General features: G+C 42.6%; 1 protein-coding gene across 1 annotated transcript; it reads left to right on the plus strand.

The window, feature by feature from the left end:
* Window positions 1-2,758: 2,758 nt before the first annotated feature.
* On the plus strand, window positions 2,759-12,704 carry GID8 (GID complex subunit 8 homolog). The gene is made up of 5 exons (XM_001505390.4): window positions 2,759-2,899; window positions 7,272-7,400; window positions 9,289-9,485; window positions 9,872-10,069; window positions 12,531-12,704. Exons 2-5 carry the CDS (start codon window positions 7,283-7,285, stop codon window positions 12,702-12,704), a joined length of 687 nt encoding a protein of 228 aa, XP_001505440.1. The 5' UTR covers window positions 2,759-2,899; window positions 7,272-7,282.
* Window positions 12,705-16,507: the final 3,803 nt, after the last annotated feature.

The raw sequence follows: 16,507 nt of genomic DNA on the forward strand, positions 1-16,507 counted from the left end.
ACGTCCTGCCCTTTGACAGGCTTGCATTGGAGTGGGGTGTTCCGGCAGAGATGTGTCCATGGAGTCGCTATGGTGGAATACGACTCGACAGCATAAGACACAGACTCCAAAATGCTGTAGGAAATGGTGGCAAGAGAAAATCTGTACTTTTATGGGGTGGACACTATGAACCTGAGGGGAGACACCCCTGGTGTTCCCTGGTAGAATTCAACCGGCCCCCCCGCCCCCCCCCAAGAATAAATATGACTGAGTTGGGTTAATGCTATTTTTCCAAGAACCTTTCAAAATCTCTTATGCAAACCTGTAGAAATGTTTTTGCAAAGTTCGACTTAAACACTATGAAAAGCGGCACAGTCTAATGGAAAGAGCAAGGGTTTTGGAGTCAGAGGATGTGGGTTCTAATCCAGCTCCTCCACTTAACAATAATAATGGTATTGTTAAGCATTTACTTTGTGACAGGCACTGTACTAAGCGCTGGGGTGGCAATTTGGACAAATCGAGTTGGACACAGCCCCTGGCCCATGTGGGACTCACAGTCTCAATTCCCATTTTACAGTTGAGGCAATAGGCACAGTGAAGTGACTTGCCCAAGGACACAGGACAGACAGTTGGCAGAGTCAAGATTAGAACCCATGACCTTCTGACTCCCAGGTCTATGCTCTATACACTACACCCATGCTGCTTCTTGGTTGTGTGACCTGGGCAAGCCACTTCACTTTTCTGTGCCTCAGCTACCTCATTGTAAAATGGGGATTAAGACTGTGAGCCCTGTGTGAGACAGGGACTGTTTCCAACTGATTACCTTCTATCTACTTCAGCGCTCAGTACAGTCGGGGCACATATTAAGCACCTAATAATAGCATATAAAAGTTTCCCAAATACCTAAGTCGTATTGCACTTTTATCTTTCAAAGTGCTTACACGGCAATTTAATAATTTGTTCTAACACCCCCTGAAAGGTAGCAAAAGATAGGTATTATTATACGCATTTACAAGAAGAGATTTGAGGCTTAGTGGACTCGCCTAAACGACTTGCCCAAGGTCACAGAGCAGTAAAATCCTCCAGACCTGTGTTTTAGCAGGGAAACTTATCTAAACGTAAATTAAAAAAAAATTCAGTTGGTAAGTTAAAAATACAACGTAAAGGCTATTAGCATAGCCGCTCAAATGAAACAAAAACCAAAAAGGATTAGCCCTTGTATACTTTCAGGGTGTAAAGACTAGATTGTAATTCCCTAATCACAACATTACTTTTGACAAAGAAGTGACTGAATCAAAAGGCCTGATTTAGCTATTGTACTGCTTCTTCCTCTATCAGGGTGATCATTATAAAGAGATGATGGAAAGAAATAAAGGCAAATTTACCGTATCCTTCTACGAAAGTGAAAACAAGCACCCAACCTATTTCAACTTCCGGCTTAATCTATATTATTGATTCCCCTCCCGCACCACTGCGTTGTTCCTTATATTATCGCTTCTTACCTGTTAAATTTCCCGGTAATATTCTACCATTCGTAGCTGTAATCTCCTCTTTCCTGTGTTTGAAGCTCTAACATGCGGAGGCGGATCCGAAAAAGACGGAAGCCAGGAAGTATTTCCAAGGGGGTGGGACCAACCCATAGTTTCTCCCTAAATGACAATTTGGGGTAAACCCCACCTTTTAGGGAGGAGTTTGAAGTATCAAACCAATGAAACGGAATGGAGAAAGAAAGAACTTCCAATGCCCTAGGGAAAAAAGAGAACACCGATTGGCTGGGAATAACAACAACAACACTATATAGATAAACAAGGAGAGGAAATTGTGGTATTTTGATGGAATGCGCATTTATTACAGTGAAAAATGAAATATTTTTTCCCGATGCCTGAACGCCTTATTTTAATCTTGTTCCTGCTCGATTCTCCTAGGTTTGGAATGGAGTTGAATTTCTGGGAGGCCCAAGTATATTAAAGTAAAACACAGTGATTTCAGTGTTTACATATGATGAGAGTTGTGCTTGATCTCATGCTTTCAAGAGTATCAGGTTCTTGTTTATTTCCCTACATTTGAGGTGGTAAGTTTAAAGGTCCACATTTGCATTATTTGAGGGGGGATAAATCTACGCATTTTGTAACCACCTGGTTATTCAAAGAAGAGGCTCGATCTTGGATTTGCCCCGTAGAATCGTGTTCATCCGCCCTCTGTCTGAACACCTGACCAGGGTCTGTCAACATCATTTTTGATTCAGACTGACCTTTGTTCGATAACAGCTCACACACAAAGAAGGTCAGGTCCTGGGCAATGATTAACCAAAAAAACCCTAACTAAAAGTTGAATTAAGCGTTTCATCCCAGTACAAGCCCGACTCTGTGTGTGTGTGTGGGGGGGGGTCCACATTCAAGTTGGGAGGGCGCTTCGGGTGGGGAGAACGGGGGCGATAACTGGAATGAACTGAAATCGCCTCTTTTCGACTCTTTTGAGGCGCGACACGTCGAGGCCACTTCTCACTTACTCTCTCGCCCCAGCGGGGCTGGCAAAAAGGGGGTCAAAGCCGTTGACGCAACTACGGCGCGACGGGCGACAGGACGCCATTTTGGGCGCCCCTGACTTCCGCCCCCTCCTCCACCGCCTCGGGTCGCTCGGGGAAGGAGAGAAGGACGCCTCTGCGCAGGACCGGAAGTGAGGGGACGGCCGACCTTCCGAACTCCCTGTCCGTCACGGGGAGGTTTTACTGGCCAACCGCCGGCGGTCTCGCGAGATCCGTTGAGGGGGCGGGCGGGTTTTCGTCGTCGTCGTCGTCGTCGTCGTGGTGGTCGTCGTCCTCAGGCGACGCCAGCTCTCCCCGCCCCCCTCCTTCGAGCCGGCTGCGGAGAAAGGCGCCGGCCGCGGAGACCCGCGCACCGAAGGAGGCGGGCTCCGCACGGTAAGATGGCGGCGGGCGAGGGGGCAGGGGGGACGGGGCGGGGTCGAGGAGAAGAAGCCGGGGGCGGCCCCCACGCCTCCGCCCGGCCTTCGCCGGGGGCGGCCATCGCTTCAGGCCTCCGAGTCGGAGGTTCCGGGAAGAAGGAGCCGATAATAATAATAATAATGTTGGTATTTGTTCAGCGCTTACTATGTGCAGAGCACTGTTCTAAGCGCCGGGGGAGATCCGGGGTCCTCAGCTGGTCCCACGTGGGGCTCACAGTCTTCATCCCCCTTTTCCAGATGAGGGAACTGAGGCACAGAGAAGTGAAGTGACTTGCCCCCAGTCACCCAGCCCGGGAGTCAGGGTCCGCGGGAACGGGCCGCCCGTCAGCTGTGTGACTGTGGGCAAGTCACTTCACTTCTCTGTGCCTCAGTTACCTCATCTGTAAATGGGGATGAAGACTGTGAGCCCCGACGTGGGACAACCTGGTTTCCCCTGTGTCTACCGCAGCGCTTTAGAACAGTGCTCCGCACATAGTAAGCCTTAACAAATACCAACATTATTAAGGAGGGACCTCAGTGCGTTAGAAAGTATCAGCGGGTATGTTAGTTGGACCACATCACCAATTGCCCCATGTCATCTCTGGACTTGTGAACGGTTGGATGCTGCTCCAAAAAACCCCTGCCCAAGTCAGTCAGTAGTATTTTGTGGAGCGCTTATTAAGTGCAGAGCACGTGACTGAGCGCTTGGGATGGACAGTTGGGCCACAGAGACAGTCCCCTACCCAATGGCAGGGACAAGTCCAGCCTCCGGATGGTCGGAAAAGCCCGCCCGTTGTGGCAGTCATTTCAGTTAGTCAGTCCGTATTTATTGAGCGCTTACTAGGTGCAGAGCACTGGACTAGCGCTGGGGATGGACAGTTCGGCAACAGATAGAGACAGTTCCCTGCTAAGGGCAGGGGATAAGTTCCTGCCTCAATGGCCGCGCAGGTAGTAATAATAATAATAAAGTTGGTATTTGTTAAGCGCTTACTATGTGCAGAGCACTGTTCTAAGCGCCGGGGTAGATATACAGGGTAATCAGGTGGTCCCACGTGAGGCTCACGGTTAATCCCCATTTTCCAGATGAGGGAACTGAGGCACAGAGAAGTGGGTGAGTTGCCCCCTGTCACCCAGCTGACAAGTGGCAGAGCCGGGATTCGAACCCAGGAGCTCAGACTCCCAAGCCCGGGCTCTTTGCACTTGAGCCACGCCGCTCGCCGGCCGGTTTTGAGCGCTTACTGTGTGCAGAGCACTGGACTGAGCGCTTGGGCAATGGACAGTTGGGCAACAGAGACAGTCCTGCCCACTGACAGGGACAAGTCCACCTCAATGGCTGCGCAGGTAGTGGCGCCGCCTGGTAGGGAAAACCCCGCCGTCGTGGAGTCGTTCAGTCAGTCAATCGTATTTAATAATGTTGGTATTAGCGCTTACTATGTGCATTTACTGAGTGCTTACTATGTGCAGGGCACTGGACCAAACGCTTGGATGGACAGTTCGCAACAGATAGCGGGACAGTCAGCCTCAGTGGCCTCGCAGGCTGGTAGGGAAAGCCCGCCCGTCGTGGAGTCATTCAGTCAATCGCATTTATTGAGCGCTTACTATGTGCAGAGCACTGGACTAAGCGCTTGGGTTGGACACTTAGGCAACAGAAACAATCCCTGCCAGTGACACGCTCACAGTTGAAACGGGGAGGCACACAAACCACAGAGCAAACCAAAGCGGAGCCTCGCACCTTGGCCTTTGCGGCCTGCGACGGGGAAGAACCCCCCCCCACGATATAGTCCTTTGCTCAGCCCTGAGAGAAACATTGTGGCTCAGTGGAAGTAGCACGGGTTTTGGAAGGGTCGTGGTTCTAATCCCTGCCGCCTGTCAGCCGTGTGACTTTGAGCAAGTCGCAGTCGCTTCTCCTGGCCTCAGTTCCTCATCTGGAAAATGGGGATGGAGGCTGTGAGCCCTACGTGGGACAACCTGATTACCCTGTGGCTCGATGGAAAGAGCCCGGGCTTGGGGGTCAGAGGTCATGGGTTCTAATCCTCGCTCCGCTGCTTGCCAGCTGTGTGACTTTGCGGCAAATTACCTAACTTCTCCCATGCTGCATTTACCTCATCTGTATTATGTTGTTTTTGTCCATCTGTCTCCCCCGATTAGACTGTGCAGCCACATCATGGGCAGGGATTGTCTCTATCTGTTGCCGAATTGTACATTCCAAGCCCTTAGTACAGTGTTCTGCACATAGTAAGTGCTCAATAAATACTATTGAATGAATGAATAAATAAAATGGGGATGAAAACTGAGCCCCTCATGGGACAACCTGATTACTTGTGTCCCCCCCAGTGCTTAGAACAGTGCCTTGCACATAGTAAGCGCTTAACAAATACCACCATTATTATTATCCTAGAGCTTAGAACAGTGCTTGGCACATAGTAAGCGCTTAACAATTACCACCATTACTTGGGCAAGTCACTTCTCCTCTCTGTGCTTCAGTTCCCTCATCTGTAAAATGGGGATGAAGACTGTGAGCCTCATGTGGGACAACCTGATTACCTTGTATCTACCCCAGCGCTTAGAACAGTGCCTGGCACATAGTAAGTGCTTAACAAATAGGAGTATTATTATTAGTAATAGTAGTAGTAAGCGCTCAGTAAATACGATTGAATGAGTTTCCCGCCTGGGAGAGCGGCTGGAATTCCCGTTTGTGGGCTGGGCCGGCCACCGCTTCGGCACTTGTTCGTGGGCTTAGAATGGAGAAGCAGCGTGGCTCAGTGGGAAGAGCCCGAGCGGGGAAGTCAGAGGTCATGGGTTCGAATCCCAGCCCCGCCGCTTGTCAACTGGGTGACTCTGGGCAAGTTACTTCCCATCTCTGGGCCTCATCTGCATAAGGGCAATTAATGATAATAATAACGTTGGTGTTGTTCAGCGCTTACTATGTGCCGAGAACTGAGTGCTGGGGTAGATACAGGGTCATCAGATTGTCCCATGTGGAGCTCACAGTATTTATCCCCATTTTACAGATGAGGTTACAGGCATAGAGAAGTTAAGAGAGTTGTCCAAGGTGACCCAGCTGACAAGTGCCATAAACGGGATTAGAACCCATGACCTCCGACTCCCAAGCCCGGGGTCTTTCCACTAAGCCACGCTGCTTCTCTAATAATAATGTTGGTATTTGTTAAGCACTTTCTATGTGCCGAGCACTGTTCTAAGCGCTGGGATAGATACAGGGTAATCAGGTTGTCCCACGTGAGGCTCACAGTCTTAATCCCCATTTTACAGTTGAGGTAACTGAGTCACTGAGAAGTTAAGTGATTAAGACTGTGAGCCTCACGTGGGACAGCCTGATCATCTTGTATCCCCCTCCCCCAGCGCTTAAAAAAGTGCTTGACACATGGTAAGCGCTTAACAAATGCCATCATTTATTATTATTATTCAGTTGTGGAGGGTCTGCGTGCACCCGGTGGGTATCAGCCCCTTACCCTAGACGCTGCCCAGAGATTCACGGACACAGTCCGTGGACAAGGACGGAGTGGACACTGCCCTCTAGACCGTAAACTCCTCGTGGGCCGGAGTCCCGTTGGCCAACTCGTTATTCTCCCAAGCGCTTAGCGGAGTGTGGTCCGCCTGGTAATCGCCAAATCAGTACCATCGATGATGATGATGACAGCCTTTTGGCAAGGTTTGTTGAGGATGTTGGAAGGTGGGGCAGGGGAGGCGTAGGTGTCAAAAGATGATATGGAGTTCGGAGAAGACTGTGTGAGCTTCTGGAATGGCAAATTCCTGGATTTTATTTATTTCGGTGAGGGGTGGCGGGGTCTCCTTTATTTTTTTGGTGACCTTAGTTTGTAGCACTTAAAAGGGGAGTTCAGATAACAGGCTTAAAAATCACAGTGATTATTTACATTCATACCGAAATGTTAAACTTCCTGGGCATTGAACTGTGAAGAAGAATGCCGTTTTGATCATTAATTTCTACCAAATGGGAAATAACTTTAAGGTGATTCAGCAGACCTGATGACAAGGTAAATATGCAGGTTGCTTCATAAGTGTTTTGGAAGTCAGGTGCTGACACAGGTAAAATAAGGATTTAGGTTAAGATGGGGAGTGCTGTAATTTAAAACATTTTCAATTTGCATTGTTTTAATTTTAATGATATAAGGAGAAATTTGCAGTTTTGGTCTTTAGGTCCACTCTGCGGGAAAGAGCCATCTGTTTTACTCTGGCAGTATTGCAGTCTGTACTTGTAAGGGGTGGTAGCAAAGGTTTTGTTCTGTTTCTAGTGAAAGTAGTCATGACATGTGGAGAAAAGTACACAATTATATCCTGTTTTTATTTTTACAATGTTTGCTTCCCTGTAGCTACATTCAGAATGAGTTATGCTGAAAAACCTGATGAAATCACTAAAGATGAGTGGATGGAAAAACTCAATAATTTACACATTCAGAGAGCTGACATGAACCGCCTTATCATGAACTATCTTGTTACAGGTAATAGTGAGCAAGAAATGTCGATGTTTTATAGCCTTGTGCCTTGTGCGTGACGTTTTAAGATTTAATAACTTTTCTGCACGTGTAAAACTGCTTCACTGCTGAACTCATGAGTTTTGTTTTTGCTATAACTTTTTGAACACCTACTGTACCTTTTGCAAATTCAGCTTTTAAAAATAAATTTTTCATAATCATAAGAAAAATTGTGACCATAGGCAAAATGCTGAGTTATTTTTCATATTAAAACTTTTGCCAGGGCTCAAGCTTTTCTGGATCTGTCCTACAGGTAATATTAACTCTATCTTTAAAAAGACCCTTATTTTTTAAGGCCAAATTTGTATACAATACAGGGAGTCATATTCTTGATGAGACTTGTATTAAGGAAGACTCAAGTTATAGTACATGCATCTTGACTGATGCCAAGTGCGACTCTTTTTTTCTGACCTCACATCCTATCTAGATAAATGTGAGCTGTTGGATTAACGTAATAACCTCTCAAGTGCATTGTGAAACCATGCCCTGTGATAGAATTAAGTGTGAACTATTCCCTAACACCCTTAAGAAAAATCTCCCCTAGTTCTATTGGAAACTTTCATAGAAGCATGCTTAACTTTCATGAACTTTCATCATTTAGAGAAGCAGCGTGGCTCAGTGGAAAGAGCACGGGCTTTGGAGTCAGGGCTCATGAGTTCGAATCCCAGCTCTGCTACTTGTTGGCTGTGTGACTGTGGGCAAGTCACTTAACTTCTCTGTGCCTCAGTTCTCTCATCTGTAAAATGGGGATTAAGACTGTGAGCCCCACGTGGGACAACCTGATTCCCCTATGTCTACCCCAGCGCTTAGAACAGTGCTCGGCACATAGTAAGCGCTTAACAAATACCAACATTATTATTATTATCCTGGTAGAGTGATGTCTTAAAATTTATCAATTTTGGTTAGCCACTGAGAGATTTAGGGTATAAATGTAATGTATGTATTATATATGTATAAATATATATTAAGAGTATAAAAGTAATATGGAGGCTAGCAATCTCCAATATACAGGCCAAAACCATGGCTTTGACCACTATAGTCCACACCTCTGCTTCAGGCTCCACACTGAGTTTTCTTCTTTGCTTGGGATAAACCAACATGATAGCTTTCAAGTGCAAGTATCACTAGTACTTTCTCACTAACATCAGTCAATCCCTGACATTTATGGAGAGTTTAGTGAGCACAGAGACTTGTACTATGCAGTTAGGAGTGTATTTGTAGCCAGCCACATTAATTATCTGAACCTATTTCCAGAAAGTGTCCCTTTTCCCTAAGGGAAGAAAAAAAGGAAATCAAGTGGTCACTTGCTCCCTGGAGTTAGTCTGTGGGCCATACAAAGGTGGAGGCATTCATATTCTACAACCCTGTTTATGACTGCAGGTAAAACCTGTGTAGTGGGAGTTGGCACATACTTTCGTAGCTCAGCCGGTTTGTGTTGAATCACTGAAATGGATGTGGAAACAGATGAATGGCTTCCATGAATCTTAACTAATGAAAAGCCTTCTTGAAGTAGTGCAGCCAAAGCTTACAGCTCTGCCTGTTTTATCCTTTCGAGGCCTCTAAATTTCTGGTCCTTCTTAGGCAGAAGGTTAAGCTGCAATCAGGTTTTTTGTTGTTGTTGTTGCTGTGGTTTTCTTTCCTTTTTTAAAGACCTCTATTAGAAGGAGATGATTTCCATGTAACTTTTCCCTCTGCCTTCTCTGGAGTTCCTTTCTAAAAAAAAAAAAAAAGTCTCACGTTATGGACTGTTTGCAGCTGCAAAAGGACCTTCTAAAATAAAAGGATTCTGAACCGGATTGTCCAAGTGCTTACTCGTGAAAATGATTCTAACATTAATAATATTTTTCCATTACAGAGGGTTTTAAGGAAGCAGCAGAAAAGTTTCGGATGGAGTCTGGAATTGAGCCAAGTGTTGATCTGGAGACACTGGATGAAAGGATAAAAATTAGAGAGATGATATTGAAAGGTCAGATTCAGGAAGCCATTGCATTGATAAACAGTCTCCACCCAGAACTGCTAGACACAAATCGATATCTCTACTTCCACTTACAGGTGAGGTCATGTAACGAATACCTTGAGTTTCTTCACTTACACAGTGGTGCTTGGATAGTAACGTAAAGTTTGCATAATACAGTAATTTTTATTGTTAGCAATTCATCTCCATTTTGAAACTGTACATTTTAGAAGTACTTTAAATGGTATCTTATTGAGCACTTACTGTGTGTGGAGCACTGTACTAAGCGCTTGGGAAAGTCCAGTACAACAGAGCTGGTAAACATGTTCCTTGCCTCAGGAAGTTCAGAAAATCCATCATTTTTAGAGCTGCATTTAACCGTTCACTAGTACAGAGATGACATGTAATTTATACGATGTGGTCCAATTAATAAGTATTTGCCTAAGAATATTAAATTTACTGTTTTTTTGTTCCTTATGTGCAGCAACAACATTTAATTGAGCTAATTAGACAACGAGAGACAGAAGCAGCATTGGAATTTGCTCAGACCCAACTGGCAGAACAAGGAGAGGAAAGTAGAGAATGTTTGACAGAAATGGAACGCACCCTGGCATTACTTGCCTTTGATAATCCTGAAGAGTCACCATTTGGAGATTTGCTTAATATGATGCAGAGGCAAAAGGTAAAATTGTAATTAATTTCTTTGCTGATAGCATTTCTGAACCATAAGACCTAATTCCTTAGGGAAGCAGTGTAGATTAATGGAAAGAGCTCAGGCTTGAGAATCAGAGGACCTAGGGTCCTAATCCCGCCTCCACTACTTACTTTCTTTGTGACCTTGGACAAGTCACTTGAACTTTTCTGTGATTGTTTCCTTATCTGTAAAATAGGGATTCAGTACCCATTCTCTCTCCTGTTTAGACTGTGGGCCTCATGAGGGATGAGGACTGTCCAATCTGATGATCTTATATCTACCCTAATGTTTAGGAGAGTTTTCACACATACTGCTTAATAAATGCTGTTATCATTATCAATCAATGCTATTTATTGAGCGCTTACTGTGGGCAGAGGACTGTGATCCCTGTCCACAAGGAGTTTACAGTCTAAAGGGGGAGACAGATACTAAAATAGAGTAGGGAGAAGGGAGATAGTAGAGTATAAAGCCATTCACATAAGTATTGGGGGACTGAAGTGAGTATCACTCTCCTATTTAAACTGCGAGCCCCACGTGGGACGAGGGACTGCATCCAAAAGGATTATCTTGTATCTACCCCAGGGCTTACCAGCATGCCTGGCATGTAGTAAGTGCTTAACAAATGCCATTATTACTATTATCGTCATCATCAAAGTGCTTAAGGGGTATACGGCCAAGTTCACAGTCAATGCAGAGGGGAGGGAGGATAGGAGAAATAAAGGGCGCAGTCTGGGAAGAACTCTGTGCTTATGTGTCAAGGACTGTTCTAAGCGCTGGGATAGGTGTACGTTAGGGTAGACACAGTCCCTGTCCCATGTGGGGCTCACATTCTAAGTAGGAGGGAGAACAGATATTAAATCCCATTTTTCAAATGAGGAAACTGAGGCATAGAGAAGGTAAGGGACTTGCCCAAAGTGAGACAGCAGTCAGTTGAAGGCATGGGGATTAAAACCCAGGTTCTTTGATGCATAGGCCTGTACTCTTTCCACTAGACCATGCTGCTTCTCTTGGAAGAGATATGATTTTAGGAGGGTTTTGTAGGTGGGGAGGGTGATATGATTGGGGAGGGAGTTCCAGGCCCAAGGGAGAATGTGGGGAAGGGGGTATGTGACGAGATAGATGAAATGGAGGTCCAGAGAGTAGGTAGGCATTAATGAAAGTTATTCAAGTGCCTGAAAAGCCAGTGGTAAAGAGTTTGATGCAGAGGTGGGTGGGTGACCGCTGGAGGTTGTTGAGGAGAGGGGAGATGACAGAACATTCCTTTAGAAAAAGTATCCAGGCAGCAGAGTGAACTAAGGACTTAAGTGAGGAGAGACAAGAGGCGGGAAGGTCAGCAAGGAAGCCGATACAGGAGCCAAATAAGTAATCGAGGGCTTGGAACAGGATGATTTTTATGGAATACTTTTATTGTCCAAAATATTTTTAATTATGCCCATAATACAAGATTTAAAAGACTATCACTTTCTTTAAATTACTCTTATAATCTTCTTAATCCATAACTTGTAGGAAATCTAGGATATCGTGGACATTTCAGACTATATTTTGAGGAGAAAACTCTCTATTCTCCCTTACTCACACTTGAATGTATTCAAGTGTATTTACAAAGTTCTCCTTGGACTTGGTGAGGGAATCTTTTTCTCCCCTCAAAGTCCTTAATTTAAGTGCCTCAGAGAATGAGTACCATGTAAATACAGTTTTTAAAAAACCTGGGAGGGGTTGCTGGCTCTCAATTTTGTATTTTTTTCCTTGATCACCTTTTCTTATCTGAAGTGTTTTATGTAATCAATCAATCAATGGTATTTGAGTGCTTTTTTTGTGCAGAGCACTGAACTAAGCTCTGAGGACAATACAGTTGGTAGACGTGATCCCTGCTCCCCAAGGAGCTTAAAGTCTAAGGGGGTGGCAGATGAAAAAAAAATTACAAGGTAAGCAACTGAGTATAAGGATATGCGCATACCCCTGTGGGAGTGGGGTAGGATGTACTTTACTTCAGGAAGGTTTTTAAGGGTCCCTGTATTTGGCCGTTTGAAAAATATTTAAAACAATTTGATAGGAGCAGCTATTAAAATTTTGCCCTTTAATTGTTCTCTGAAAGTGAACAAGTACATTTATGATAGCTTGTTTATGATGTCGACATCTTTTCTCTGAATACACAGGCAGCTCTGGCTTAGTGAAAAGAGCATCGCACTGGGTTCAAATCCCAACCGCCTCCGCCTCCGCCCCCTCTCCCCACTTGCCTGTAGGGAAACCTTGAGCAGGTCACTTATCTTCTCTGTGCCTCAGTTTTCTCATCTGTAAAATGGGGATAAAATTCCCATTCCCTTCCATCTTGGTCTGTGAGCCTTGCAAGTGGACAGCAGCTGTGTCTGATCTGATTATCTTTTATCGATTCAATGCTTGGCACATGCTTAATTAATTACCATTATTCTAAAATTCATTTTTTTTCTAGGTATGGAGTGAAGTTAACCAGGCGGTTCTAGACTATGAAAACCGTGAGTCAACTCCCAAGTTGGCAAAGTTACTGAAACTTCTACTCTGGGCTCAGAATGAGTTGGACCAGAAGAAAGTAAAGTATCCTAAAATGACAGACCTCAGCAAGGGGACGATTGAAGAACCCAAGTAAAATGTGCAGATGGACACCTAGCAATGTTACTACTGCACAGTATTCATCATATCAGTCTGTGACTGAAAGATTTTTACTACAGTACAGGACTCAACTTTTCTTTTTCCTTTTTTCCCATTTTTTTCCTCTTTTTTGGAACAACCATCTTATTTAAAAGAAGTGACCCTTTTAAATGCTAGAAAATTGTATTGAAAGGGGTCTTATCTCTTTAGAAGTATAATTTAGGCTATGCACTATGATACATTTTTAAAATTTAGAAAGTTGCATTTTGCATTTTTACATCCCAGTGCTCTTTCTGTTTCTCATCGGCTACTAACGATTTTTTGTTAGTTTAGTGGCCACTGAATGCTGTAGTACTAAAGAATGCCAGTTACCTCCCACATAAATTGTTTGTAGAGCAATGTTATTGGATTTATATTAAGTTAGAGCTAGATAATGCATTTTCATTATTCATGAATTCATTTGAGGTTTCACCTATAAAATTTTCATCAGGGTCACTTTTTTGCATAGGAAATGGTGTATAAACTTGTAAATCGTAACTCAAGGACTTCTTTCGTGCGGGTGTTTGTGTCCTCCCCCCCCCCCGCACAGATTTTGGTTCTTATGGCTTTTTGGGGAAGTGGGAGGGATTGTGGGTTTTGGGTTTTTTGTGGGGGGTTTTTGTTGTGGGGTTTTTTGTTTTTTTTTTATGTTTTGGTGCTTTATATGGTGAGAGACTTGTGTTCACAATGGATCAATGAACCATTTTTTTACAGGAAGTCTTGCTGGAAATAAAGGTTGCTCTTTGATTTAATGAAAGACCAAAATGACTTCTAAAGAAATGACACTTACTCATCACTTCTTATAAGACTTATCATTAATTTTTTTTTCTTGTGGTCATTGCAGTAACCCCACCTGGTAACTGCAGCCTTAAAAGCCACTTTCCATCCCTTTCCCCCTTCTGACTTTTGGGGACATAGCCTTTATGGGAATGATAGTCTGTAGTGCTAGTCATGACAATTTCCTTATGTTTTGTTTTTTTTTGTACCTTTGTCTAAATGGTATAAGCTTATTTCAAAATTCTCCTTTTGCTCTGTCTTTTCAAATGTAACAATATTTAATCACTTGGTGAACTAATGTTAAAGCACTGCTCAGTCTCAATCCTTTCTACTTTTTTCAGTTTATCGCCAAGCACCCATATGGATGTCTTGATCCTATTTAATTAGAAGTTGTAAGTACTGAAATGAGGGGATATTGTGCATAAATGGCTTAATTTCACAGCACTGGTGTACAAATTATATATACATATACACATAAAGTGTATAACATATTATATATATATATTCTTAATTGTGAATACATATGTTTGGGTGTACTCTTGAGCTCAGTGTTATTAAATTAGATTCAAATTTAAAATGAGATTTCATGGAATTGTTGAACGATCAAAATGGAAGAATACACTGATGTGAAACATTTCGATGTACAGGCTCTTCTAGTTGTATTAGAGATGGTATTGTCTAATATGGCTTATTTTTTCCCTGTAGCTTGAATTTCATGCTATTTGAAGGCAGTGCTGGCACATAAGACTTAAAATGGGTAGTAATAACCATTTATCACTTGCATTACTGTGAAATCTGTTGTCTTCCCTTTCTAGGGAGATGGTTACTTAGCTCTTGAGTAGAATTTTTATGAGGAGATACTTCAGCAACAGGGGTAGGCTGAGGTATTAAAAATGCCTGTTTTTTAAACTGGATCATGTGATCTGCCATATAATTTCTTATTGGTTTACTTGGTGAGCTTTCTACAAGATGCAGTATTTATAATTCAACTTCTTTAGCATTGGTTATCTATAGGTTATTTACTGGTCCACTTAGCTTAAATACATTGTTAATACAATTTAAGATTACTTTAGTAAGTGCTAAAAATCTTAATTTAATATTCAATTATTTGTATAGTAATAGTAATTTAATTCCAAATTGCAAAGATGAGAAAATTGTGACTTTTCACTAATAGGCCAGTTTTCCCTTAGATGGACTCTATGCAGAACTTGATTGTTTGTTTATCCAGGGTGAAGTACAGAGTGACGTATTCTCATTCTGCACCTTTAGAAATGACAAATGGCAACCTTTGTTGTGCCAGAAAAATCGTACCATATTATGTAGAATATAGCAATCAGGTAAAATACATTCATTTCTTGTATCTTTACACCAGCCTATTTAATAGCACCATCAGAGATTGAAACATATATTTTTAGATTTTTAATAATATTTCCTTTCTATAGGATTATTTCATTTGGGGTTTTGAGGACAAAAAGTAAGAGAAAACAGTTTTAAACTCCAGATAAATACTTATGTAGCAACAAGAATATATTAGGATATGAGACAAGGTAAAAGCTGCACATCATTTTTTCAGAAATTCCTAAAATAACTATAAGTACGCTTGTAGGCCTCTTTACTGGTGTATATAAGATAGTTTGCATATATAAATAATATATAATCAAATTGAAATACTCTTGAATGGTAGGGGCTCTGAATTGTATAGATTATGGGAATACTGTACCCAGGAAATACCTTCAAGACATACCAGTATACGAATGGATTTTGTTAAATGCATGAAATGTCTTATTTGGTAGATACATGGTTGGTATTTTGTTATTCCCATTATTGTCAAATAGTAATTTTGATAAGCTATATTAAAAGCCACTTTGAATTTGCTGTTACTAAAAATCAGAAACCCAGGCTTTGGTTTTTTTTTTTTGTTTTTTTTTTTTTTGTGCAATATTCTCCATAGTGTAAAAGATGCTATTACTGTTGAACTGAATAGGTGTAGTCAAAGGTAGGTATTTCAGTGTACTGTTTCAGTACAGTCACTTTCCCATACACAAACTATATCTTGATTTCCAGTGTAATTTAGTATTGTGAAAAGTTGCACTATAATCAGACTTAAACTTTTTGCCTCAAACCCCACGTTTGACCCAACTGTCCCAATATAAGACGTAACTTGGAAGTTTTACCATGACCCTTTTTATCTGCCTTTTACACTTTTTTGGTAAAGTGCCTTGACAATAACAGGAGTAAACATATTTCTGACAATGCCAGTACTTCCTATATTTCTGACAAAATGGAAATACAAGATAATTACAATAATTAATTGTGGGATTTAAGCCCTAAACTGTGTGCCAAGCACTCTTTGCTAGGTTAGACAATTAGATCAGACACAATCCCTGTCCCACATGGGGCTCACAGCCTAAGTAGGAAAGAGAACAGGTATTTCATCCCCATTTTACAGATTAAGAAACCTAGGTATAAAAAAAGTTGTGACTTGTCTAAGGTCACAGAGCAGGCAAGTAGCTGAGTTGGTTTAGAACCCGGGACTCCTGACTTCCAATCCTGTGTTCTTTCCACTAGGACACACTACTGTCACTATAACTATCTTATAACCATCCTCTGTTACCCTAAAAACCCTTCCAGAACATACATACCATTTGGACTGTAAAGTATTTTTCCTACTTGAAAGCCTGAGAGGAAGTAATGGTTTTTCTTATATAGTGTTTGTCTTGTGTGGAAAAGGTGACAATACAATCTATTACACATTCCTGGAGAATGATAGAAATAATGTTAGTCTTTAAAGAGTCAAAGTGCATGTTCTTTTCGGTATTTTCATATGAGTTTAGGATCCTTGGCTTTGTAAATCCCAAGCACTGCCTCAAAACTTTTAGGTAAAATGTTCTGAGTAATCAATTTAAAGAGGCTGGGGTACCTGCTTAAATTTCATTTCCTAAGATTTCTGTAAACCATATGTATTTTGCAGAGTGGGGAAAGCTG

The sequence above is a fragment of the Ornithorhynchus anatinus genome, chromosome 8 (genome assembly GCF_004115215.2).
Source record: "Ornithorhynchus anatinus isolate Pmale09 chromosome 8, mOrnAna1.pri.v4, whole genome shotgun sequence".
NCBI lineage: Eukaryota > Metazoa > Chordata > Mammalia > Monotremata > Ornithorhynchidae > Ornithorhynchus > Ornithorhynchus anatinus.

Bases quoted from the DNA above. Each gene is read 5' to 3' on its own strand.
- GID8 (XM_001505390.4), top strand. From the start codon at position 7,283: ATGAGTTATGCTGAAAAACCTGATGAAATCACTAAAGATGAGTGGATG. The intron at 9,486-9,871 runs GTGAGGTCATGT...CCTTATGTGCAG, and splicing joins ATCTCTACTTCCACTTACAG to CAACAACATTTAATTGAGCT. The intron at 10,070-12,530 runs GTAAAATTGTAA...TTTTTTTTCTAG, and splicing joins ATATGATGCAGAGGCAAAAG to GTATGGAGTGAAGTTAACCA.